This window comes from Castor canadensis, chromosome 7, assembly GCF_047511655.1.
Source record: "Castor canadensis chromosome 7, mCasCan1.hap1v2, whole genome shotgun sequence".
NCBI classification, from domain to species: Eukaryota; Metazoa; Chordata; class Mammalia; order Rodentia; family Castoridae; genus Castor; species Castor canadensis.
Window position 1 is genome coordinate 130459252 of NC_133392.1, and position 26454 is coordinate 130485705.

General features: G+C 49.7%; 1 protein-coding gene across 1 annotated transcript; it reads left to right on the forward strand.

Moving 5' to 3' along the window:
• Positions 1-24: 24 nt before the first annotated feature.
• On the forward strand, positions 25-26024 carry Slc2a1 (solute carrier family 2 member 1). The gene is made up of 10 exons (XM_020151719.2): positions 25-315; positions 12497-12592; positions 20777-20937; positions 21119-21359; positions 21947-22109; positions 22199-22386; positions 22658-22762; positions 23227-23328; positions 24396-24599; positions 24933-26024. Exons 1-10 carry the CDS (start codon positions 298-300, stop codon positions 25131-25133), a joined length of 1479 nt encoding a protein of 492 aa, XP_020007308.1. The 5' UTR covers positions 25-297; the 3' UTR covers positions 25134-26024.
• The last annotated feature ends 430 nt before the right edge of the window (positions 26025-26454 follow it).

A 26454-nucleotide genomic window follows, 5' to 3' on the forward strand; every position in this document is an offset into this window, starting at 1 on the left:
GAGGCTCTGCCCACACACCCCTCGACACACCGTAGCGCCAGCCAATGGCTGGGGTCCTATAAACGGTCTCGGGCTAGAGGCAGGAGGCCAGAGGTAGCGCGGGTGAGAGTGTAAGTCGTGAGCTGCGGATCCCGGAGCGAGTGCGGCAGGGAGCAGGAGGCCAAGCGACAAGAGTCGGAGGCAGAGTCTCAGTCGGGGTCTCGGGACCCGAGCAGAGCCTGAGCCGGAGAGCGCCACCCGCCCGCCTGTCGCCGCCTGCGCACCCGGAGCTGCCAGAGCCACCAGCGCAACGCGGCCATGGAGCCCAGCAGCAAGGTGAGTCGCGCGCCGCGGGCCCTCCCGCCCGGAACAAAGCGGGACCCCGCGGACCGCTGCGCCCGCGCTCTGAGCCGGGGAACGGTGGCGCAGCGCTCAGCCGGGGCCGGGGGCGCGATGGCAATTGGGCTCGGGACCTGGTGGGCGGGAGGGTGCCGCGTGAGTATTTGGCGCCAGCACCGAGTCCCCGGCTTCCTTCCGGGGACGCCGCGCCATCCACGCGGCCCGGCGGGGGCCGGGGACACAGGGCCCAGGCGCGGCACGTCGCGCACGGCCTCTGCTGCAGCAGCCCTGCGCCGGCTCCTCCCGGTGCGGGGGAGGGGTCCCGAGCGCGGCGCCCATTGGCTGAGCGGGCCGAGCCCCCGGCCCGGCCCTGGCAGCGGAGGCGGCTGAACCCGCCCGCGCACCCGGCGGGATCCGGGTGCTGCTCCCCTCGTCCGGGCGCAGCTCTGCGTGCGCGGCTTGACCCGAGGCGCTTTCCCGGCCTCCGGCCATCCTCTCCCCAGCCGCCCTAGGTGCCGAGGCGGAGGGCATTTCCTTCAGGCCGGCTTCAATCGCTAGGGTGCCGGGCCCGGCTCTCCGAGGCCCTTCCTAACGAGTGGTGCGGACCCCAGCGCTTTTGCCAAGTCCCGGGGTGGTGTGTCTCCCGCCCGGGGCGGGTGGGGAGAGCACCCCGGGAGGCCGCCGGCGCGAGCCGGGAGCTGAGAAGGAGCCCGAACTGCAGCTGAAGCGGGAAGAGCCCACGCCAGGGGGTGGGCAACTCAGGACTTGGTCCTCGAATGATGAGGATGTTTGGAGGCAAAGATAGATAGGATCTCTTTTCTCTGTGAACAGGTTTGTCCTGCGGGGGAATCTTTGTGACTCTGCCCCAGAGCGGTTCCTTTTCAACAAGTATTTTATTGAGCCCCTCTTGTGTGTAGGATATTGTTCTTTACTCTCTTGTTCGTCCTATTTTCAAGTCACTTTTCTTCTTTTCAAAAGATTATCACTTATCGACATGGTTTTTCCCATCTTCTCGGGAAATCATAAGAAATCACACCATCCCCTCACCTCCCCCCCTTTCCCCACTTTTTTCTTTTTTTTTTTTTTTTTTCAAAGAAAAAAAACCTGGGACTCCCAGACACAGAGCTAGAGCTGAACTCAATTGCTGTGTATGGCGGTGATGGTGACTGGTGGGACCCAGCTGCGTGACACCAAGGCCGTGTCAGCAGCAGAAGGTCCCTCTCCATACCTTGAATCCAGATGATTTGCTTGGTCCTGCCTCGCCCTGAGCTTGAGACCTGGAGGAAGCTTCTCGACAGTCTCAGCTAAACCACAGTGGTGAGGTGTATCTAAATAAAAGAAAGAAAGAAGCCACCAGGTCGTGGTGAGGGCTGAGCCCCTGAAAGTGATCTCAGCGCTCTGGTGGGCCACTTCTGTGAGCCTTAGTTTCTCCACAAGATAGGGATAACTTTTTCCCCTTCTTTTAAAGGAAAGAACTGTGTTTGGTATCTGATGCCAGACCTGCATGTTTATTTATTGAGTGGAGAAGTGAATACTCTGCAGATAGAAGAGTGGAGGAGAAAGTCAGCCGAAGTCTATAGCCTACTAAGGAGCTAGGCTGGGTTTGAACCCAGGCTAATGAAAAAGGGCTTTCACTTCTGCCTCCACTCTCCCTTTTTACCAGCATTTCTTGAATTTTGAGCGGAGGGAAGAGAGTTTGCTTAAATTCAAGTGCAGCTCTTGTGCCATCTGCTCTAAGTGCTGCAGCAGGTGGGTGCTTTTCAAAGACTGCTCTTCAAACTTTGCAGTGCTGCTCCATCAGAATCACCTCCTTCCAGCGGTTTATCTGTGTGTATCAGTTCACATACAGCGACTGTTATACTAGTAGATTACGTGCATACATAAAATAGAAATCTTAAAATGCAAGGTAGCAGTTACAGTAAGTTTTTTTTTTTTTTTTTCCTAAATTGTCTGATTTTCATGAATACATTCTGGAATAAAGCCCTTCCCTTTGGAGACTGCTGACTTGACCAACACCACAGCTTTTTAACGCCAACATTAAAGTGAGAGCTGGTCTTGCTTGCCTGGCTGTGTCTGTCTCCGGAAGCCATGGTTGTGCAGTGTTCCTCTTCACCTCAGAATTGCAAATGGACTGACTTCCCGGTGTGCTCCTCTGCAGTACTGAACTTAACTGAGTAGGAAATAGGCGGGGACAGCAGAACCACCAGAGGTTCACCCACCATCTCTCCTGGACATGAGCCCTGCCCAGGCTAGTCTCAGATGCCCTCTTCTTTACTAACTAGTCTCTGCCTTTCAAACAAAGAAAGAATTAGAAATCTCCAGGGTCCCTCAGCCCCTGGTGGCACAAAGAGCATAGGAATTTGAAGTCCTCCAGTGTGATTTTGAATCCCAGTTTAGTTTAGTCGTCTCTCCTGTAGAGTATCTTTTTGTTTTGGTTTGGTTTTTTTGGTGGTACTAGGTGTTGGCCTCACCACTTGAGCCATCCTGCCAGCCCAGAATGATGTCGTTTTTATCATTAGAATGTAAGAATTCAGAAAAAAAAAACCAATGTGGATGTCTGTCCTCACAGATACTCCATAAATGTTCCTTGTTTCCTTGGACTCCCGTGATGCCCTGTGCTCACCTGGGTCCCAGGTAACCTGTACTTGGGCCTTTTTCTTTCCTCAGAAGTCTGGTACTTTGGCAGTGTGCATTTCTCGGGGGCCAGAGAGTTGTGTGTATTACCTATAATCAAGTAAATCGTCCCACTGGTCTGTCCTTCCAGCAGGGGTTTGTCAGGAAGCTGGTGAGCAGAGATGGCATGGGGGTGAGAGAGGGTGTCAGGTCCAGAGTGAGGTCAGCTAGTATGGCTGCCTGCCCTGCCTTTAGGCTTTTTTGTTCCCAGCCTCCTGCCTAAATTTGGATAGCTCTTAGATAGTTTAAAAGGAATTTTACAGAGCTGGGGTGTAGCTCAATGGTAGTGCACTTGCCTCCCATGTGTTAGGCCCTGGGTTTGATCCCTAGCACTGTGAAAAATAAAGAAAAAATGAACAAAACCTTACATGTCTGTTATTTCCTGCACTGGTCACAATTGCCCTGTGAGGGAGACATGAGTCATGGTGACCTCAAGGTTTAATGAAAAATGACTTTGTCAAGGTCATACACTGAGTCTCCCACCTCAAAAAGTGCTGCCATCCTTTCCAGGGTGACATAGAGGATAAAGGAAAGTCAGAGCAGGAAGAGACCTGCCAGCCCATGGCTTGATAGACAGGGAAACTGAGGCCAGCACAGGGAAGAGTCTTATCCAAGATAAAGGCTGTCACAAGAAATTTGAAGTGTTTTGCTGTGTTAAAGATAATGAAGTGGTTTCTTTCTTCTTTATTCTTCAGTGTTCTGTGCCATCTTCTACCCACACCAAATGGTAGAAATCCCTAAGATTCAGGACTTTCAAGCCTTTTCTGGGTGTAGTATAAGTCCAAATGTTGGATAAGATATAACTGGGTAACAGAAACTCTTCTGTGAACAGACACAAAATGAAGTCATGTCCTTGGAGAAGTGATTTTTCTGGGAGCCTTGGTTTCTTTCTTTGTAAAAGGAGGCTTCACTACCCCTAGTGGATGAGGTGAGACTGGCCTCCTGCACCCAGTCAGGGTGGTGGCTATTTTAAGTGGAATGACCCTTTGCATGGCCAGTTTGGCATTTAAACAATGTAAACAGCCCCAAGATGATCCTTGTCCCATGCTGAGCCATCCAGGGATTCGACCCTACTTGGCCCAGAGCTGGGTCAGCTCCAAATCCCCCATAATCAGCTTGTGACTTCAGGAAGCTCAGCTTTGCTCACTGCCTCCTGGTCACAGAGTGTTAGGCCCCAGAGCTCTGCTCTACTACCAAGGGTTCAGACAGCTAGCTCCCTTTCCCCACCAGACTGGCAGGGCTGGGGAGGCCTGGAACAAAGGGGAAAGTGTACAGTATTGGCTTGGGGCCTGCAGCCTCACCTCTCACCTCACTCCTGGGCATAGATGTGACAAAGCCACTCAGACTGGTAACCAGTGTCCCCAGGACAGTGGAGGTCAGGAAGGCTTCCTGGCTGGACACATGGGCTCAGAGAGGCTATGTCCAGACTGGCAGACCCAGCCCTGGCCACCAAAACAGACCTCCAATTGTTACCTCCCTCTTGAGGGAGGAGGTGGAGCAGAGCCCGAGGCTCTGTCATCCAGCCACCAGGCCTGGCAGTAGCTGATGTATAAACATTGGGGTTTTGTAGTAACCAAGCCAGGGGCTCTCAGGCCTCAAACTTGGGCAGCAAAAAGGTAGGGCTCGCCTTCTATAAATGATTTTGCTGGCTTTTCCTTCCATAGGGCCTTTACTCCCTGGAAAAAAGAGAGCGCTCACCAGGCCCCAGCTGATGGAGGCTTTGGCTACCAAGGTCTCTGCTAGACAGAACATCTACCCAGATTGCTTAGGCCAGAGCTCATCTTCCCTGGAATTTGGGAGGAAAAGGGCCACATCAGAAACAGCTACAAGTCTTGTGGGAGCTGTGTCCCCAGCCCTAATGGGGATAATGCCCACCTCTGGATCAGCTGCACTAAGCCACGATGGGCATATAGAGCCTGTATAGCAAGCTTGGGGAGTGCTGGGGAGAACAGCAGAGTGGGGCTGCCATATAGGCCAGATGGCCTTAAGGCCCTCTGCTGGAGGAACAATGGGACTTTTCTTGGGAGGGGGGAGCCAGCTAGAGGAAAGAAAGAAACAGCTTTCCAGCATTCCTTGAACATCCACCCGTAGCTCCCTGAGTACTTCTTTATGATCTTGGCCCAGGTCTTCCTCAGTTCCCCGACGTGGGTGTGTGATGACTTAGAGTGGCCCTCATAGCTTGCCAAAGTCACCTTTCAGGGTCCTGGTCTCAGGTGTCTGTAATGCTCTGGGCTAACCTTACCTCACTACTACAGCATTGGGTCCTGCCTACGGCATGGCCAAGTATGATAGCAGCATAGTAACCATGGTCCGTCATGTGGCCAGAGCTGGCCATGAAATTCAGCATCAGCATCCATCCTAGTGGTCTGGCTCACATCATTGCTGTCTGTAGCATGATGGAGGCAGTCCTCAGTACTTGCTTCCTGAGTGGAGGTGCCAGCTTCTACAGGAGTTGCCTCTAGCCGAGCACTGGCCTAAGCATAGGCCTGAGTCGCCAGGCAACTGGCTTTGCCATCAGTGTTGTGGGTAGCATTAGTCTGTGGACACTATCCATCAGCCCTGGCATTTTGGGGTACAGTCACAATCCTCATCTCCTCTCATCCTTTCTAAGGTGCTTGGCCTGTGCAGTCTCAGCACCACCCTCATAATCTCCATGAAGTAGCCCCTCTCCAAGCCCACCAGTTGTAAAATATATATAAACTACCCCACCCCTCCTCGCTCCAAAACCATCAGCCCCTCAGTAGCTGAAAGATCAACTAAATTCACAGTGTCCTAGTTTTAAAGTCTGTTGTCTGTCCTTTTTCCCACCGCCTTAGGCCACCAACAGTTGAACCTACTTCTCACCCGTGCAGTCCCCTGACCAGTTAGGTTGCTCCCCTCCCGCCCAGAATGCTCTGTGCCTAAGAATGAATTTGTGTCATTTTTCTCTCCACTGGACTTTTATTTATGAGGGTTGACCCCTTCATTCTTCTGTGGAGCAGCCCCATCTCCCAGTCACATAAAACCTGAAGTAGAGTGCTGCATTGTGGGATTACCATTTGCTTCGAAACTTCTGGAGGCCAGTTGCTGGGTCTGCCAGGTCCTGGCACTGGAGGTATGTCCAACAGAATTCTCAGATGTGACTGGAAAAAAGAAATGGATTAAAAAAATACAGAGGTAATGGAGCCAACTAAAGAGAAGTGTAAAAGTAAAAGAGCAAATGCCTTCTTTAGCCCAGTCATCACAGCTCAGTGTTTACCTGCAAAGACCTCTTTTTGTACATTTGTAGATGTGTGTCCATAAATGAAATGTTTGTGTAATTATCTCACGCTTTCTATATGATAGTCTGTTCACCTTCGAGATAAATACTTACCAGTTCCTGCACACAAAGTCCCTGTGTCATTGTACAAGTTAATCCACTCCCCTTTCCTTATACAAAAGGAACATTCTATACGTTGTACCTTTTTTTTTTTTTTTTTGTCTTTTAATAATCTACACTGGCTCTTTTTGTACATATAGATGTGTTGCATTCTTTCCAACAGCTGTAAAATATTCCATTACAGACATGTCCCACCATGATTGATAAATAATGCCCCTACATTTTCTTTCTTCATACCACTTTCCACTTGACGTATTAGCATGTATTCATTTTCTGTTCTTGCCCTCAACTAAAATATCAAGTTGCGTGGGCAGTGATTTGGTTTAGTTTATTGCTAAGTCTCACCAACCAGGATAGTGTTAGGAACATGCAGCCAGGCATAATCTTCACTTAGTAATATCTTAGAAAAACTGAAGCTTTAGTGAAAAGGACTTTTGTAAGGTAACAAAAGTAGAGGAGCTGGGACTAAAACCTTTTTGCTGAGAGTGAAAGTGACCTTTGTATATACCTAGTCTCATCAAATTAATTTTATCTCAGTTGAATTGGGGCCCATCTCACCACAGAATGCATACCCCTCAGGGGTGTTTGCTTCTTAGGGGTCCAGTTCCTGACCATTGGTCCATTCACAAGGCCCAGGGGGCTAGTTTGCATTTAACATCCCATTATAGGATGAGCAAGCACCCTTTTGGTTTTTTAGGGCCCCTGATCGGTGAGACCGATGTGTTTTTGCCTGAAAGGTTTCAGTAATCCTACACAGTTCAGCCATTGGGTTTGCACCTAGCAGCTCAGGGGATTTGGGGCTTAAAGCAGAGATTGAGAGACTATAGAAAGAGTCATAAATATTGTCAGCTTTGTGGCCATAGGAGCTCTGTCGGCCTCAGCCACTCAGCTAAACTATTGCCACACAAAAGCAGCCACAAGCAATAAATACACAAGTGAATGTGGCTGTGTTCCAACAAAATTTTATTAATGGTCACTGGAATTTGAATTTAAATTATTTTCATGGATCACAAAATATTCTTTTCCTCCTTCAGTCACCTAGAAATGGAAAGTTCATTCTTACCTGGCAGGTTATTTGACTCCTAGGCCCAGGAGCACTTTTTTTTTTTTTTTGCCATACTTGGCTTAGAGCAAAATCCAGCAAAGTGACCAAAAGGTTCCCAAGCTTGAAATTAGGCTGTCTGGGCTTAGAATGGACAAGGCCTAGAGAGTTGCTGGAATGGATTTGACCTACATAGAAAACACCAGGTAGAAACCTTGTCTCCTTCAGGGACCAGAACCCAGAAATGGAAGAGGCACCGACCAGGAAGGACATAAAATCTAGCATCAGAGGACCTCCCCCCACCCGAATCCCCAATTTGAAGCCTAGGGACCTGTGGGCATGAGCCTTTTTCTCTCCAAGCCTCCTGTTTTCTCCTGAAGTGAGAGCAATCTCTCCCGGGATGTGTGAGCAGCCCCTGGTAGGGTTCCCACCACCTAGCTGGCGCTGCTAAGTACCCAGCACCTTAGCTCCTCCCCCATAAAGACTGATGAGCACTTTCTGCCTCCAGGGCCACCATGGGGTGCCCAAAGCTCAATCAAGCAAAAGTTCTGACATCACTAGAAGGCTTGAAGGAAATGGCTTCAAGACATTAGTGCTTGAGGTCACCTGAAGGTCAGGCTTCTGTGGTTAAACCATTCTTCTTGATAAAACTTGGCAGGACAGAAGGGGTCAGAGGCTAAAACGCCAGGCTAGGAGTTCAGAGCACTCAAGTCCTAGTCCTGCTTTCTGTTTGGCTCCAACCTCAGGCTCCCTACCTATCAAATGAGAGTAGTATAGCAATCTTCAATTTTGTAGACTTCTTTGTTTTTTAATGTCTAGAACTTTGTTCAAATGAAATCTTAGAAGTATATATAAAATAATAAATAAAGGAGCTGTTATGGATCTGGGAGCCTCTGCCAAACCTCCCCTCCACCCTCAGAGCTATGGACCAAGCAGTTAACAAGCCCTGACCCAGGCTTTGGCACGCCCCTGACAACTGAGCAGGAAGCAGTGGGAGAAGATGACTGGTGAATGCTTCTGGCTCAGACCCTCCATCCATAGGGAACACCTGGTCCCAAGTGGCAGTGCCATGTGCCTCCCTCTGCCACAGCCTGGTGGAGGCCAAGTCTAGGCTGGGAGCACTGCACAGAGAAAGCACACAGGCAGGGGTCAAAAGGCCACAGCATTTGGCAGGTTGTGCAGTGTGGCCAGGGCCATTGTCCTCCCAGTGTGTGGGAGGAGAGGTTCCTGAAGCTAACACCTTCCTGTGAGAGGTGAGCTCTCAGTGGGCTCCCAAAATTAGGATAAATTAGTATAGAGTTGGGGACATGATAAACCTTCCTGTGTGCTGGAGCCTGAGACCAGGCGTTTGCTGAACTAAGAATCCTGTGGCACTCCTAGGGGAGTCAGGATTTGAATTTGGGCTACCTTACTCAAAGGTCTCTAATCTATAGCCCTGTGGGTGTGAAACGGAGGGTTGGGTAGGGGTACTGATATTTGTGTCATTACTCATCAGGGTTTGATAAATGGCTCAGTTAGGATCAGCTCTGTTCTGACAACAGAGCCAGTTTGTTCTTCTCAAATCAAGAAGTGGTGGGTTTTCAGTTTTACTGTTGTCCTCTGCTGTTCCCTACCTGGGGCACTCTGGCTGCAGAGACCCTAAGACCCAGATTCCATTCTTAAGGAGGTCTTAGTTGGGGTGGCAGTCGAGTATCGAGCTGGAGACTATAGAGTACATAGCAAAGGCAATGCCCTGAAAGCATGGAATGTTCTAGAGGGTAACCTTATCCTCAGAGGGTGGTAATAGGTTGCTGGGGGATTTCCAGGTTCTGGGTTTTACATTGCTTGCCACCTTTAAAAAAGACTTCCACAAGAAATCCACAAGCTGTGGGGATTGTACCCCTTCTCTGAGTCATCACCATTATATCAGCTTGACACCTAAATAAATGCATGTTGAGTGAATGGATTTCATTACTGCATTTCATTTGCAGCCACAGGCTAGTGGGGGCAGAAGAACAATGGTGGCCCAATTGAGGGTGGCTTCCTGTCCTTACCTGATTCAGCAAACACTTTTTGGGAACTCTTCCAGGCTCCATGATGGGTACCAATACAGAACTTGACAGTAACCCTTTAAGGAAGGAACTTTATCACCATTTCCTAAGTAAGGAAACCGAGGCCCAGTGGCAGGGCTACCCCAGATCAACTCCAAGGTGAAAGGAAACAGCTTGCTGCATTTAAGCCTGGGTTTCCTGATTCCAAGTGCAGTAGTGACCAAGCTGGGTGTGGTGTGTGAGGAGGGTGGGAGCCAGGGGCATGTGGCTGGTCTCAGTGCAATGCCATGTGCCTACCCACGGGCAGGAACCCAGCTGCTCCTGCAGCTCACTCCGCACTCCCCCACTGAGTCCCCCCCCCCTTTTTTTTTTAATCTGGCTGTATAGTCCCTGTCTCGTCCCCCTGCACATACTGTTCTGTCTACCTGGAATGTAGTCTTGCTGCTGCTTTCCCACTTGGCAAACTTCCTGCTTATCCTTCATAGCCCAACTCCAAAGTCACCTCCTGGAAACTCATCTTTGATTGTCCCCAGGCAAAATGAGAACTCTTCCTCCAGGCTCCCTCAGTTCACATCACCCGCAGTGAAGCCCAGACCATATTGGCCTCAGGTTGTCTTCGTCTGCCTCCCCACAGATGGCCCACTGGCCTGCCAGCCCTGCCCTTGAAGTCAGACCCAGGGCTGCTTCATCCTTTGCCTCCGCTCCAGCACTGGACCCATGGGGCATGGAACATGGGTCATTAAGTATTTCAGTGAGTTTTAATTCAGCAGCCTGCCTGAGTGGATGTGGGTATAATCCAGGGCTTGGAAGGCAGGTTTTCTAAAGAGGATTTGACCTGCCAATGGCAGTCCTGCAAAGGAGTTTGTCTTTGGCTCCCAGCAGCCCTCACTCCCAGTCAAGCTGCTGCTCAACTCCAGGATGGCTTCAGAGGCCCAGGGACCTCTGGCATATCAGAGCCAGACTTAAAGAAAGCAGGTCCTGTGTTAATAATGTCCACCTCCCACACGTGTCTGCTATAGTATCATTCACTCACTCTCTGCCTAAACATTTTTGCCAGATTCATTGATCATCTGTATCATTTTTCTCTCAAAGTTTACACATTATTTTGTTCTAAGTAGTATGAAATCACAGGGCTTATAAAAAAATTTTATTTTGGATAGTTGATCCATTTACATGGTTCCTTTATTTTGTAGGCCATTATATCCTTAAGTCTCCTTAAGTCATAGATTTGCATTGCTAGTTTTATCTCTGTTCTAATGTGTACTAGAAAAATACATATCTTGTCATACCATAAGTATCACACTGGGACAACCCTGAGCTAAAGCATGTAACTCACCAGACAAAATAATGGGGCCTAGCTGTCAACACTGTCCCTACCTGCTGATGCTTAGTGCCTTACCACAGCCTCTTTCTCAATCCCAGTGGTCACTTGATGACCTGGGCTTGGCTGGAGCTCACCAGAAGTTTGTCACATGCTCACTGTCCACTTAACCCAGAGCCCTGGGTGTGAAAAATCCCTAGAGAGTTGAGACTTGGGTGACAGTGCCTAGGTGTGTGTATGTGTGAGGGGCTCCTTTTCAGTTGGGCCACCAAGATCAGGATTTAGATGTAATGCAGCTCTCTGTGGCTAGAGGAAAGCCATGGCTTTATGAGTGTCCCAGAGGTTAGCCACAGAGGGACAGGCAGACAGCAGTAGAAGGAAGGCCACAGAGCTCTGACGTAGAATGGGCCCTGAGCTATGCACAGGGCGGCCAAAGCCTCTTCCTCTTTCTCAGGGTCTGATGTGAGAACTGTGGCTTTGGCAATCTTTGTCCTGCCGGCTTCTGGAGAATAAAAAGATCCTACTAGGAACATGTCTGACTAATAGTCTGCCAGGTACTGTCTACGCCAATCTTGCAGTCAGCAGCACAGTTTGTGGGTTCTGTGGGGGGAACCAAGGCACAGAGATGCAAAGCAAGGCCATGATTGACCTGAGACTATCCTCCACTATCTGGAGTCAGTCTCCTCCAGAATGTTCTGTGGCCCAGGATTCTGTGCTTCCCACCAGCAGTGCCTAGGCCTGAGGGGATGCAGGTGTCTTGCGAGAGTAGATGACAGTCATTTCTTTGGTATGCCACCCCAGCTCCATTCTCCCACAACCAGTTCATTGCCTGCTTCTTGTCACATTTCTTGTCTTCCTCGTTTTAACAGCTGGGCAAGAGTCCTCACCTTTGTCTAGCCAGGCAGACACCTCACTGGCCTTTCACCTGTGTGTAAGCAAGGCCCCTGCACTGCTGGCCTTTTCCCTTCTTGCAGACCTCTGCCCCTGGCACTCTTTACTCACCTATGTTATGGCCTGACACTCTTACCTGTGTCATGTCCTGCTCCAAAGCACATATCTGGCTGGTGTGTCATCTGTGGTGTGAAAGCTCATGGTTGGAGTGGCATTGTTGTAAAGGGCACTGAATGAGTAGTTTAGAGTCCTGAGTTCCAATCCTGGCTCTGCTGCAGACCCTTGAGTGATGGAGAACTTGTGTCTCCTTTTCAGAGCTGGGTTTCCTGCCTTGTGAGAGGTGGGAGCAGGATGGCAGCTGGGGGGACCATACCTCCAATATTGACAAATGTGACTGTTCCCATTTTGCAGACAAGTATGTGGAGGGTGGGAGGAAGCCAGTGGGGAGGTGACCAAGCCTGCTGGAGTTCAGATGGGTGAGCTGGAATCAGAGGTCAGTACCTTTGGCTCCAAGTCCAAGGCACTTCCTCCCATCTGTGCTGCTCCCTCCCTTCAGGGGAAGGTTGGTTTCTGAGCCTCCCAGAGGGTCTGGAGTCCAAACATGAGAATGAGACCAGGAGAATGAGACTCCAGAGAATCCAAGGCCTTTCTTTCTCCAGCCAAGAGCTGGCTGCAGAGAGAAGACCCTGATTCCCATCTCTCCCCAGAAGTTCTAAAAGTCAGCTGGGCAGGTTTGAGCATTTGAGGTCAGGAAGTAGCTGAGCTTCCTGGAAGAAAGACATGGGAGCCTGCCAGTCTAGGCCCTGCTCTGCAGTAACCTGGGCCCAGACATGCCTGTAACTGAGTGTTTTCTTTCTCTGCAGAAGGTGACAGGCCGCCTCATGATGGCCGTGGGAGGGGCAGTGCTTGGATCCTTGCAGTTCGGCTACAATACTGGAGTCATCAATGCTCCCCAGAAGGTGAGTGCTGAGCCAGCCTTGGCCTGTACATACCAGCTTGTTCTGCTGCTGGTGTCAGCAGCACAAGCACAGTCACTGCCACCTGGGTGTCAGTCATTGACATCAACCTCCCTCTGCTTCTTCAGCCAGGGCCCACGAAATAGCATGGTCTTTATGGGTTGTCTTGATCAATTTCCCACACAGCACAGACACTTATAAAAATCAGAGCAACACTCAGTACATTGAGACTGCTTCTGTATGGTATTCTGGGCTCCCAGGGGCTTTTTTGGTGCTCAGCTCACTTGAAGCTCACTGTAGCTCACAAAGGTAGGCAGGCAACCAACAGCCATCACTCCCATCCTGTAGGTGGGGAAAATGGCCAGAGGAGAAACCTGCCCAGTGTCAGCCAGCTAAGCAGAGACAAGAGTTGTAGAGCAGAGCCTGTGCTCACACATAACACACTCCCTTATAAGGCATCTGATTCCAGATTGAAAACTGCCTCCTCTCCCTGGAGGCCTTGTGCCAGTCACAGCAAAAATGGTGTCTCGCCCTAGGGAAACACAGGGGGTGGAGATATGACTGACTTCCTTCTCCCCAAAGCACATCCCAGATCTGCCCTCACTTGTTTACTGGGAGGTCAAGACTGGTAGGAACCCTGTACTAAAGTAGACTTTAGCACAGTCTACTTGCTTTAGTGAAGAGAAAAGAAAAGGGGTTAGGGGCAGGAAAGGTGATTATAACGGAGTCCCTCCTCTGTACCAGGCATTTCACCTGTGTTTATGAGGTTGGGTGGTGATTTCTACTTTATAGACCCGGAAACTGAGGCCTAGGCTAATGAAATGAACAGGGTCACATAGCTAGTGAGTGGTGGAGGCAGAAGCTAGACTCTTTTGTTTCCATAGCCTCAGGCTGTCTTCCTAACCAACTTCCTTGTCATTTAAAAAATTCATACCTTCCCAGGGAGTGTGAATAAGAGTAGACAGTCCTCCTGTCAGGACCATGTTCACTGTCCAGATGGGTGAGGCTAGACAGTAAGTGTGAGTGACTCCTCTGGACCTGGGGCCTGGTAGGGGAACTGTGTATGGTGTCAGAACTGGGCTTCTTCCAAGTAGGTGGGGGTGGCTCTGGGGGCCACACCCAATGCTGGGGAACAGGTCACCAGAAAGGCCTGGCCTGCTGAGTCATGCTGAGCTGCAGCAGCGCTGATGGGGCTTTCCCAGACTTGCCTGACATGGAGACCATGGGCCCATGCTTGGAATAAACCTAAGCCCTGCTTTTGCTAAGTACTTTGAACAGCTACTGCCAAGGTGTATAATTCAGAGCCGGCTCCCTTCTGGAATCCTTACAGACAGAAAGTTTCCAAGATGAGGAAACAGGTTGAACTTTCCACCTTGGCTGCACATTCAGGGCCCCTGGGCACCCTCAGATTCTCTAATTGGTCTGGGATGCTGTTTTGGGCATTGAATTTTAACTGATTCTGATGGGCAGCACAAGTTAAGAGTACTACATTAAGCATTGTCTTGAATGTGGTCACTGAGAATTCATGACAGAAGTAGACCTAAGGTCATGACAAGGAGGTAGAACAAGGTCTGGTGAGCAGAGAGTCTGTACAAGAGGGATTAAAATGCCCACAGGGGAGACAGGTACACATTAAGCAAAAGATGAATACTTTGATGTGTCAGTAAGGTAGACTGGAGAAGAAGAGTTGGGGAGCCCCGGCAAGCCAGAGCCAGACCACTTGGGCCTTGTGGGAAGGTTTGATCTGCCAGCATGGTGTGGCACAGCAGAGTGAGCATGTGGAGGGCAGACTTCAGAATGAGGACAGTAAGGGCCCATGGAGGGGGACAGGCTCTGTCAGATATGTGTCTTAGGAAATGGGCTCAGGCACCTGATGCGTGGAATGGATCTGGAGTCAGGGACACAAGTGAGAAAGCTGCCATAGCACTGGTGGCATAAAAGTGAAGGAGGGGGTGACAGAATTCAGTCATCAATTCATGGTTTGGACAAGAGAGAAGTGTTGAAAAATGGCTTCTAGATTTCTGGTTCAGGAGATAAGGATTTTAGGAGGATTAGGCAGCAGGGAGCTGGTGGATGTCATGGGATGGGAAGATTAAGGTTTGGCAGGACCCTGGAGATGAGCACAGGAACTTGCACAGCCAGGTCTGCTTCTGAGACACAGGCTGGAGAGGGATGAGAGGTGATCACTGATATCCAAGTAGGTGAGGAGGAAGATCTCCTAGGGTGATGACTCAAATAGAGTGAAATAAGGATCAGCCCTGAGAACAGCCTTAGTGATAGAAGAAGAGGGTCCTAGGGAGAAGAGAAATGGACATCTCAAATTCAGAGACAGCCTTACAAGACAAAGGGAGGATGTGAGGTCTTGAATGGTAAGGGTATTTGTCTGACTTGTTCACTGCTGTGTACCTAGAACAGTATCTGTCATAGTAACACGCTTCCTGTCTAATCAGAAATAGGTGAAAGGTTGGCACTTCTATGGAAATAGGCAGAAGAACTGATCAGGGTGTCATAGAAGGACAGGTGAGCAGCACAGAGGACCCAGCTGAGACTGAAAACTGCATTTATGGGAGCATTTGGGGGCACCTGTCCAAAGGTCACTTTGGGAACTAGCCTTGAGAACACAGTGAAATCTAGTAGTGTTTTGGGCCAGATATTAAGGTCTGTTTACTTCTGCACTCTGCAGATACTTCTTACAAACCTGGGTGGAGTCTTTTCCAGTCAGGAGCAGATTAGAGGTGATCGATTTAACATTTAAAGAGAGGCTAGAAGGATGCAAGAGTAGAAAATGAAAGTGGAAACTCAGGACCAGTGTATGGAACAAGACAGAGTGACCACCATGCCTGGGTAGGTACTAAAGTCATTGTCCTAGTAAGGCACAGTGTTTCACCTCTTCCAACACTGTCCTTCAGTAAGGACTTACCAAGTGTCTACTTTGCCAGGACACATCCTGGCCCTCAGCAAGCAGCCTCTTGCATGGTCTGAGCCAGGCCCTTGACCCTGCCTTCTGAGGGGGGTGGGAGAGACCTGTTCAGATAACCAGAGTATGGTTGTCCCTAAGTATCTGGGCATTTGGTTCCAGGGCCCCTTGCAGAGACCAAAAATCTCCATCCCTCATATACAATGGCACAGTATTTACCTGCGCACATCCTCCCACACACTTTGAGTCATCTCTAGATTAATTATAGTCCCTAATACCATGCAAATGCTATGTCAGTAATTGCTATACCGTATTGTTTAAGAAATGACAAGGAAGAAGGGTGGTACATGTTCAGTACAGATGCAAATGTTTTTTCTAATATTTATGGTTGACCCTACAGACATGAGGGTGACTGTATAATTAATGAGGGCTTCAGGGGCTGTGAAAACAAATAGGAGGGAAAAATTGGCACTGGGGCAGGGGTGAGAAGAGAGACAGGAAGGGCTTTGTGAAGGATTTGGCAGCTCAGTTTGACCTTGAAAGGAGTGTTGGCCCCATGGGGAGGAGAGCCAGGTATCCAGGCAAATGGAATAGCATGTGCAAAGATGCAGTGGTGTGAAGTGCTCCCCTGATGTGGAATTGCTGACCACCTATTCCGGCACTTAACTTCCCAGTTCTGCTCCAAAGGACTTCTCTTAGAAAGCAGATTTGGTTTGGCTGTGGGAGACGGCGCCCACCAATGGTGAGGAGGCCAGGTCTGTGGCTCATTATGGCTTGTTCTCTGCCATAAAACAGGCCCAAAGGGCTTCCTCCTGGAAGTAGTTAATTAATCATATTATCTTAAATGTTTACATAGCACCTACCCTTAAATTACCTCCTCTCAGCAGTCCTGAGAGGCAGACTGGCTGAGAGATCTTCCCCCATCTTGGCAAAGGTACCTGAGAATGAGAGGCTGAGCTACGGTGGGCGGGGTGTCTCATGATGCACCCACCCTATCTCCTTTCCCTGCCCACACTGTGAGTGAGGATGACATCCCTGAGTGAGGATGACATCCCCCACAGAGGACAGAGGAGGGAAGTGGTGAGAGAAGAGAACCAGGCCACAGAGGGGACCAGTAAATGCAGAAGGGCATCCCATCCACTCTGCTGACCTCACCTTCAAGCAGGTGGCAGTTGCCACCAGAGATGACTGTGGGCCGTTGAGAAACTGAGAGGTCCTCACCACAGGGTAGTTCAAGCATGTCTGAGAACAAAGCATCTGGCTCAGCCCTCCCTTCCTTGTTTGACAAGGGAGGATCCCTTCCTCCAGAGGGGGTGAGGCCTGTCTGAGATGACCTGGCTTGGTGAGTAAAAGAACTGAATAGGGCTGGAGGGTTGCCTCCTAACCCAAGCCATCTGTTGTCTTGAGTTGAGCTGGACTCCAGGCTATATGCAGCCAAGATCTAAAGAGTCCGGAGTCCCCTCTCTTTCTTCCATTACCACAAACCCTTACAGCTTCCTTACTGAGCCAGACATGGTTCTAAGTGCTTTAGAAATGATAACTCAATTGTTTCTTATAATAACCTCATTAAGTAGGCACTGCAATCCCCATTTTCTAAGAAACTTGGGGCACAGAAATCTTACGTAACTAAACCAAGGACACATAGTAAGTAGCAGAGCTGGGATTTGAATCCAAGGAGTCTGGCTCCAGTTTGTCCCCTAGACTACTGTGGAAGATGGACACCTAAACAGCCTTTCCACACCTATGGCTGTCACCCAGCTGGCCCCTCATGCTCTGAGTTCAGAACTAAGTCAAGCCATATACAGACATCCCAACAGTTTCCCACATAAATTGCACAATCTATTACACCATCACATCCTGTTACAGCCCCTCACTTGTTCCTCAGTGATGACCCTCTCTACCTCCAGCTCTGTGCTAGGCACCAGTGATACAGATGACTCAGTCTAGAGTGATCGCATGTTACCATGTGGTTAGCTGTCTACAGACAGTGAGGAAACGTGGACAGGCATGGTGGGAGCAGAGAAGGTATTTGGCCTGTAGAACAGTGTTTCTCAACGTTGGCATTATAGATGCTTTTTACTGGATAATTCTTTGGTATAGTGGGGAGCTGTCCTGTGCACTGCAGGGTGCTTAGCAGCATCCCTGGCCTTTACCCACTAGATGACAGTAGCCAGGGTGACAGGGAGGTGGGTGTGGTATAGCACAGCTGTAATCCCAGCTGAGGCTCAGGCAAGAGGATCATGAGTTCAAAGCCAGCCTGGCCTGTCTCTGTAGTGAGACCCTATCTCAATAAAACCAAACCAAACAAACAAAAACATCAGGGACCAATCAGCCCAAGGACAAACATCTCTCCTTGCCCCTATAGAAAGCCTGAAGAACACCATCACCCTGGAACCTTGCCTGTGGGTCTGGTTATTCAGGGAGAGTGAGAGAAGGGAGAAAATTTTCCACCCTGATGGTGGGTCAGGGAAGTTTGGGCCCTCAATACAGCTCCTTTATCTAGAACAGCTTGTGCTCTGCAAGCCTGATAAGTGAGGCATTAAAATCTCAGTGGTTCTCCTGGCATTAGTTTTGTCCCTTGAAGAACATAAGCACTTTGTGTTTTGTTTATTAAAATTGCTTTATCTCTGCCCTCAGCTGAGTCAAAGCCTTCTAGGAGGAGAACCTAAGACCCTTTGCTCACTCACTGATTCCTCCATTCACTCACAGGTGCCCCCGGCACTGGGTCTGATCCCTGCCCTCAGGGAGGACAAACTCCTGGGAGTCAGGGAACCTTGGGGCTGGATCTCAAAGGCAGGAGTAACAGCATATCAAGGCAGAGATGTGGGGGAATGGTGTGGAGAACAAATGTGTGGCTGATGCTCTAAGGGTAAAGGGTAGAAAACAGCAGGTGGGGAGGCTGGATTAACACCTGGCAGTAGCCTTTTTTTTTTTCCCCGTTGTGGCACGAAGGCTTTATTCGACTTTGTCAGTGGTCTGTGTTGCTGTTGGGTCAGTACCAGCATGTGGTGGGATGACTGTAGGGTGATAGTGCGAGGTACTGTAGAAGCACAGAAAATGCATTTCCCAAATTCTCCACAGCACTAAGTAAGTAGTTATATGCCACATGGTGACATTTGTGTCGATGACAAAGTGCATATGCAATACTGGTTCTGTAATATAATAATGAAGCTGACAAGTTCTTACGGCTGAGGTATAGCTAGCTCAGTAATAGAGCACTCGGCTAGCCTGTACAAGGCCATCCCTAGCACCGCAAACAAGACACAACAAATTCCTATGGCCTAACAACATACCTGTTGTACCATCATAGCACGATGCATTATTCATGTTTGTGACGATGCTAGTGTAAACAAACCTACTGTGTTGTGCTAGTCATATAAAAGTTAAGCTTACACAATTAGGTACAGTACACAATACTGTATATAATATGGTAAGGATAATAAATGACTTACCAGTTTATGTATTCACTATTTTTATCATTATTTTAGAGTGCGTTCCCTCTACTTTTTAAAAAACATTTACTATAAAACAGCCTGCTGTGTTATACCAGCAGCAGCCTCATACATTTCATGTTTACTGTGTCTCTTGATAGCACCAAGAGGCCATGTCGAGTGATTGACCTAAACCATGTAGGCTTGTGTTTTAAGTGCACTCTATGATGTTTGCACAAGGAAATCGCCTAATAACACATTTCTCAGAATCTATCCCCGTTGATAAGAGATGCATGGCTGAATTGCTTCTATCTCCATTTTAGAGATGAGGCAATTGAAACTCTGGATGAAATAACTTACCCACAGGCACTCTGGCAATAAAGAATAGAACTGGATCAGAATTTGGTTGTGTGCTGATTCAGAGCCCAGGGTCCTAATCACTGTTCTGTCTGGCTTCTCTTTAACAGACAAGTAGATCCTTAGGGCTACTGTAAACCTAACCTAACCTCATGGCCTGGCCTCTGTCAGGTGTCTAGACTTGGAACAAGTCATGGCAGCAGGGCAGAGATTAAGAAGGTTAGTGGCCAAGGACCCAGCATACTCATTGGACATTCCTGCCTCAATTTCTCCTTTGACAAGCATAGCTCTTCTGCTTGACCCTGTGCCTTGAGAGGGGAAGGGAGGACCAAGAGCAGAGAGAGGCTGTGTACAGCTGTGTGTGCACAAGCCCGCACACACTTGGGGTGTTAGGAAGAGGATTGAACGTGAACTGCAAGAGAAGAGGGGAGGAGAGGAATACAGGTTTGTGACGAGCCAAAGCCAGGAACCTTCAGGTTATATGAGCACAACTGAGTGTGCATGTGTGTGTGATGGGACCTGTGCACAGGAAGCTGGTTCTCTGCAGATGGGTCTGACTACATATGTGCTGGGTGGGTCTGGCCAGTTCTGTGGCACTGGGTGTGTGTTGCTATTGCCTGAGTGTGGTGAGTGTGCTCAGAACCAGTGCTGCCTGCCCTGGCCACATCCTAGGCATAGTGCCAGGCCCTCCCTGGGGTGGAGGCATGGATAGTAGTAGGTCCAGACAGGATAGGTGTCTCCAGTTCCTGGAACTGCTTCCTTGTTCACAGCCTTTCCCTAAACCTCCCAGCTGGGTACCTGGAGAAGGGAAGAGGCCATGGGTCTTTCATTCCCAGGCCAGCCACAAGGGAGCAGGGCCTAGGAGACAATGTGAGTCTTGTGAGCACGGCTGAAGAGTGATGTGTATGAGTTAGTCATGCCAGGTCCTGAGTGCAAAGTCAGAGTGTGCACTTCCCATAGAAACTCAGAATGGCAGAACCTGTCTGTCCAGCTGTGCTTTCCCCCTGCGGAAGGTTGGGGTGAGGACCCAGGGGCCAGAGCGGGGAACTGGGCATCACTACTAGAAAAGGGGCAAGTAGGGACAGCATTTTCTCCTTGTACCTCTCTGCTGTGTGCCTGGATTTGTTACAGTGTCGTTTGCCATCATCTCCAGCAAGTTGTGTTGAGCATCGGGGTGGTGGGGGGAAGGGTGAGAGCAGCTCTCAGAGGTAAGACCAGCCAGCTGTTGATGCCTATAATCTCAGCACTCAGAAGACTGAATGAGGTAGGAGTATCACAAGTTCAAGGACAGCGTGAGCTACATAGCAAGACCCTATTTCGGGAAAAAAAAAACAAGAAAAAACCCGGAAGCTCAAGAACACAGTGAGTTTGCAGCAGAGCCAAAGCCTGGAACTGCCAGCATCTTGTACAGTGGCCGTCTCCAAGGCACAGGTGTGTGGGTCCTGGCCTCGTCCACCCACCCAGGTTATTTCTCCCCTGCAGGTGATCGAGGAGTTCTACAACCAGACATGGGTCCAACGCTATGGGGAACCCATCTTGCCTACCACACTCACCACACTCTGGTCCCTCTCAGTGGCCATCTTCTCTGTTGGAGGCATGATTGGCTCCTTCTCTGTGGGCCTCTTCGTTAACCGCTTTGGCCGGTGAGCAGGAGCGGGGTTCTGGCCTTGCCTTTGGGGAGCCCAAGCCCTCCTACCCAAGTGGTCCTGGGAGGGAGTGGGAGGTGAGGGATACTACCCTGCCTGTTGCAGGGTATCATCTATGGCCCAGCCCCTGGGGAGGCAGGGGCTCCAGGAACCCACCTGACCTGTGACCCATCCCCAGGAGGAACTCTATGCTGATGATGAACCTGCTAGCCTTTTTGTCTGCTGTGCTCATGGGCTTTTCAAAACTGGGCAAGTCTTTTGAGATGCTCATCTTGGGCCGCTTCATCATTGGTGTGTACTGCGGCCTGACCACAGGCTTTGTACCCATGTATGTGGGGGAGGTGTCACCCACAGCTCTTCGTGGGGCCCTGGGCACCCTGCATCAGCTGGGCATTGTCGTCGGCATCCTCATCGCCCAGGTAAGCTAGAGCTAGGTCTGCCTGTCCGGCACAGCCCCCACCTGTGGCTTAGGTCTCTATAGCCCTGCCAAGGACAGCCTCGTGGTAGGCAGATCCCAGAGAACACACCATCACTGGCAGATCTCCTGCAGGTCTCCCTAGCTGAAGAGCTAGATCCCTTGGCCCTTCTCATTCCCCTCTCATTTTGGGCCTCCAACTACAGGGGATCCCACTGTTTTATCAACATGCCAGGGTCTCTCCTGCAAGCCTCCACACACACCATACATACCCTCTTCTCCAGAAGGATCTTCCATCTCCATCCCTAAAATCTTCTTGAGGCACAGTAGTAGCCATCATACATTGCTTGGACACATATATAGGCTTGTCATTTGTCCTCCCCTTAATGCTCTGAGTTAGGCCCTACTCTCTCCACTTTACAATGAGAAACAGGTTCAGAGCCTCACGTTAGCTGCAGAGCCTTTATAACCAGAGAGCTCTTTCCCTAAAACAGCAGTAGGCATCAGGCAGGCAGAACTACTGTGGTGGGCCAGGCGTGGGAGGAAGGGCAGGGGCTGTGGCAAGGGCACTCACAGCACTGCTTCCTCCAGGTTTTCGGCCTGGACTCCATCATGGGCAATGAGGACCTGTGGCCCCTGCTGCTGAGTGTCATCTTCATCCCAGCCCTCATACAGTGCATTCTGCTGCCCTTCTGCCCAGAGAGCCCTCGATTCCTGCTTATCAACCGCAATGAGGAGAACCGAGCCAAGAGTGGTACGGGCGGGGCCCTGCCCTCCTCCCTACCCTAAGCCCTAGTCTTCTTCCCATTCTGAGCCACCTCACTTTCCCTCTGGTCACTCCAGTGCTGAAGAAGCTGCGGGGAACAGCTGATGTGACCCGTGACCTGCAGGAGATGAAGGAGGAGAGTCGACAGATGATGCGGGAGAAGAAGGTCACCATCCTGGAGCTGTTCCGCTCGCCCGCCTACCGCCAGCCGATCCTTATTGCTGTGGTGCTGCAGCTGTCCCAGCAGCTGTCTGGCATCAACGCTGTGAGTGCCCCTGCCCACCCCTTCCTGTGACCTTAATCAAGCCTGGGTTCAAGTGTGCACTGTGAGCAAGTCCCAAACCAAACAAGTGTAAGCCTCTCCTAGAAGAGATGAGTCCCTTTAGAGCCTAAGCACATAACGTCACTGGTCCATCTGCTTAGCAATCATTTGTCCCCTTCATTCTTTACTCACCTTGGGGCCCCACCCCCATTAGTTCAGAGGCAGGGAAGGCCACAATACCCGGCCAAGCCCCAATGGTCTCTCTGTGTGGCAGGTGTTCTATTACTCCACAAGCATCTTCGAGAAGGCGGGAGTACAACAGCCCGTGTATGCCACCATCGGTTCAGGCATTGTCAACACAGCCTTCACTGTCGTATCGGTAAGTCTTTGCTTCTCAGTCAGAAGCTACAGTCCAGCTTGGGGCCTTGGGGACTCATGACAGAATGACAGCATGTACTGAGAGCCACGTGTGTGTCAGTGTGCTCCATAAGTGCTCTCTCATCCTCAACAACTTGGGAAGTTCATTATTCACTCTGTACAGCTGACATCATGCTCAGAGAGGTGAAATGGAAAATGCTTTCCCTAAGCCACAATCAGGATGCTAATCTCTCTGGTCTCCAGGGCTATCTCTCACCTCCTGAGCTGCTGCAGTTGGGCTCTGGAGCCAGCTCTCTGCCCCTCATCCTGCAAGCTGAGCTGAGCCCTAGAGAGTAGTTGGTCCTGTCTTCCCCACTGATCTGTATTGTGCCATGTGGTTTTCCAAGCTGTTAAGGCGAGCCTCTGGGTGGGTGGGCTCCATGAGACATGAGGCAGTGGTAACACTGACACTTTCCTTGCCCACAGCTGTTCGTGGTAGAGAGAGCTGGCCGGCGGACCTTGCACCTTATAGGCCTGGCTGGCATGGCAGGCTGTGCTGTGCTCATGACTGTTGCTCTCGCACTGCTGGTGAGTGGCCACACTGTGGAGAGTGAGGCAATGTGGGGTCTGAGAAGTCTACCTGGACGTAGATTCAGAGTGCTCTCGTCAGCTCCAGCTTGGCGGGCTAGTGGGGGCCAGGCTCTCCATGATTCTGCCACCCTGGACTGAGGCCTGATGTTGGGCTCTTGAGGTTCTCCTTCCATCCCACTTATTTCCTTGAACTTGTTCCTCCCTGCTTGGTGGTTTCCTGACACAGCACTTCTGGCCCTAAACCCTCTTCCAGGGAACTGTCTTGCTGAATATGAACCTTTCAGAGCCTTTACTGGTATCCTCAATTCATCCTCACAACTATCCTAGAAGGTAATAGTGCAGAAACATGCCAGTCTCACTCCATTCTCATGCGTTGGAGTTATAGTTCAGCTATTGCAGCTTGAATATCCCTTGTCTGAAATGCTTAAACCAGAAGTGCTTTGCATTTTGGAGTATGTTGCATATTTGCAATGAGATATCTTAGGGAAGGCACCCAAGTTTAAACACAAAATTCATTTGTTTCCTATACCTATAGGCTGAAGGCAATTTGATGCAGTATTTTTAGTGTGTCTGCATTCTGACACCTGTCATGAGGTCAAGCATGGAATTTTCCACTTGTGGTGACATGTCCACCAGCACTCACAAAGTTTCAGATTTTAGAACGTTTTGGATTTCAGATTTTTAATCTAGGAGTACTCAACCTTTCATGGGTAAGGAAACCTCTGAGTCCTGTGTAATCTAAAGGATGAAGCCAGGAATCATCAGAGGTCTGCTGGCCCCAAGCCTGTGACTAACCATTGTGATAACCTGTACCAGGCACTCACATGCACTTACATTTGTCCCACCTCTTGGCAACAAAAGCACCTTGGAAAGTCCAGTGACTACCTAGAGGGTATTGCAGGACATTGTTCATGAGGAAAATGAGATTCAATGCAGTGTACATAGGGCACATGGCAAATCCAGGACCGGCCCTAGGCCTCCTGCCTCTCAGCTCAGAATGGGGGCCTTTGCAGCTTCTGTTTCCATCACAACCCAGTCTGAGCCCCTGCCTTATTTCTCAACAGGAGCAGCTGCCCTGGATGTCCTATCTGAGCATTGTGGCCATCTTTGGCTTTGTGGCCTTCTTCGAAGTAGGCCCAGGCCCCATCCCTTGGTTCATTGTGGCTGAGCTCTTCAGTCAGGGTCCCCGCCCAGCTGCTATTGCTGTCGCTGGCTTCTCCAACTGGACGTCAAATTTCATTGTGGGCATGTGCTTCCAGTATGTGGAGGTAAGAGAACCCCATTGTGTCTATCCTCATCATCTCTCAGCTGCATAAACTTCATTGTACTGTGTGCAAAGTGCTCCCAGCATTCTCCTTGGGGATCACACTGAGAAAGAAATTGAGGCTCAAAAGTCAAGGTTACTTGGATTTTCCCATACTTTTGCATGGCATTCCTGGAGTCTCTCATATGCCAGAAATAAGCAACCTCATCTAATCATCACAGCATCCCTAGTTGCCTGGTGGGTGTTCCCTTTTTCAGAACAAAGGCCCTGAGGTAAAGTGACATATCCAAAGTCCCTTTAGCCAGGTTATGATTCTAACCATATCTGTTTTCTCCAGCAACTGTGTGGTCCCTATGTCTTCATCATCTTCACTGTGCTTCTGGTTCTGTTCTTCATCTTCACCTACTTCAAAGTTCCTGAGACTAAAGGCCGTACCTTCGATGAGATTGCTTCTGGCTTCCGGCAGGGGGGAGCCAACCAAAGTGACAAGACACCTGAGGAGCTGTTCCACCCTCTGGGGGCTGATTCCCAAGTGTGAGGTGCCCCACACCACCAGCCCGGCTAGCTCCCAGCAGCCTCAAGGATCTCCCTGGAGCACAGGCAGCTGGACGAGACTTCCAAATGGACAGATCTCAGCAGAGCCGGGTCTGGGGCTTTTTTCTTCAGCCAGCAATGACATCCAGAGAATATTCAGGACTTTAATGGCTCCAGGATTTTAACAAAAGCAAGACTGTTGCTCAGATCTATTCAGACAAGCAACAGGTTTTATAATTTTTTTATTACTGATTTTGTTATTATTTTTTTATCAGCCAGTCTCCTGTTCCCAAACCCCAGGCTTCACCCTGAATGGCTCAGTGCCTGAGAGTGGGGACCAAGCCCTGTCCAGACACATGCCTTCTTCACCAAGCTAATCTGTAGGGCTGGACCTATGGCCAAGGACACACTAATCGAACTATGAACTACAAGGCTTCTACCCCAGGAGGTGGTTGTGGTCACCCCCTTCTGCAGGCCTGGATCTCCCTGCCCTAGGGGTCAGGCTCCATTTTAGGATTTGCCTATTCCCATCTCTTCCTACCCAACCACTCTAATTAATCTTTCCTTGCCTGAGACCAGTTGGATGCACTGGAGTGCAGGGAGGAGAGAGGAAGAGCCAGATTGGGCTGCCATGTTCTAGTCTCCTGTGCACTGAGGGCCAGACGATCACCATGAGAGAAGGGCCGTGGGAGGCTGAGAACTCACTGCTGAAGAAGACATGGACACTCCTGCCCTGCTGTGTATAGATGGAAGATATTTATATATTTTTTTTTGGTTGTCAATATTAAATACAGACACTAAGTTATAGTATATCTGGACAAACCAACTTGTAAATACACCAACACACTCCTTCTGTAACTTACCTAAACAGATATAAATGGCTGGTTTTTAGAAACATGGTTTTTGAAATGCTTGTGGACTGAGGGTAGGGAAGTTTGGGTGGAAGTGAGAGAAAAGCAGGTTTGTAATCACTACAGTGGCTTTAGACTTTGCCTCGGGATCCTGTCTCTTCCAAGCATCTCTGACCACTGCTCCCTTTTATTGCTCAAAACTCTGTATTGACTTAGCAGAGAAAAATCCAAATTAGTTCTCTTGACATGCAAGGCTAAGATCACAGAACTAGTGTTCAAAAAGATAACTGTGTGCCAGCTGTGAAGCTCAGGCTTGAGCATTATCTTAAATGTGAAGTAGGTACCAGATAGATCTTATTTGACAGGCTCAAGTTTATGTGCCTGAAGTCTCACCGCAAATATGCCAAAACCCCTGCTTTTAATAATTGTACTTCACAGCTTCTCCATACACTGCTTCCCCAAAGCAAAATGAAT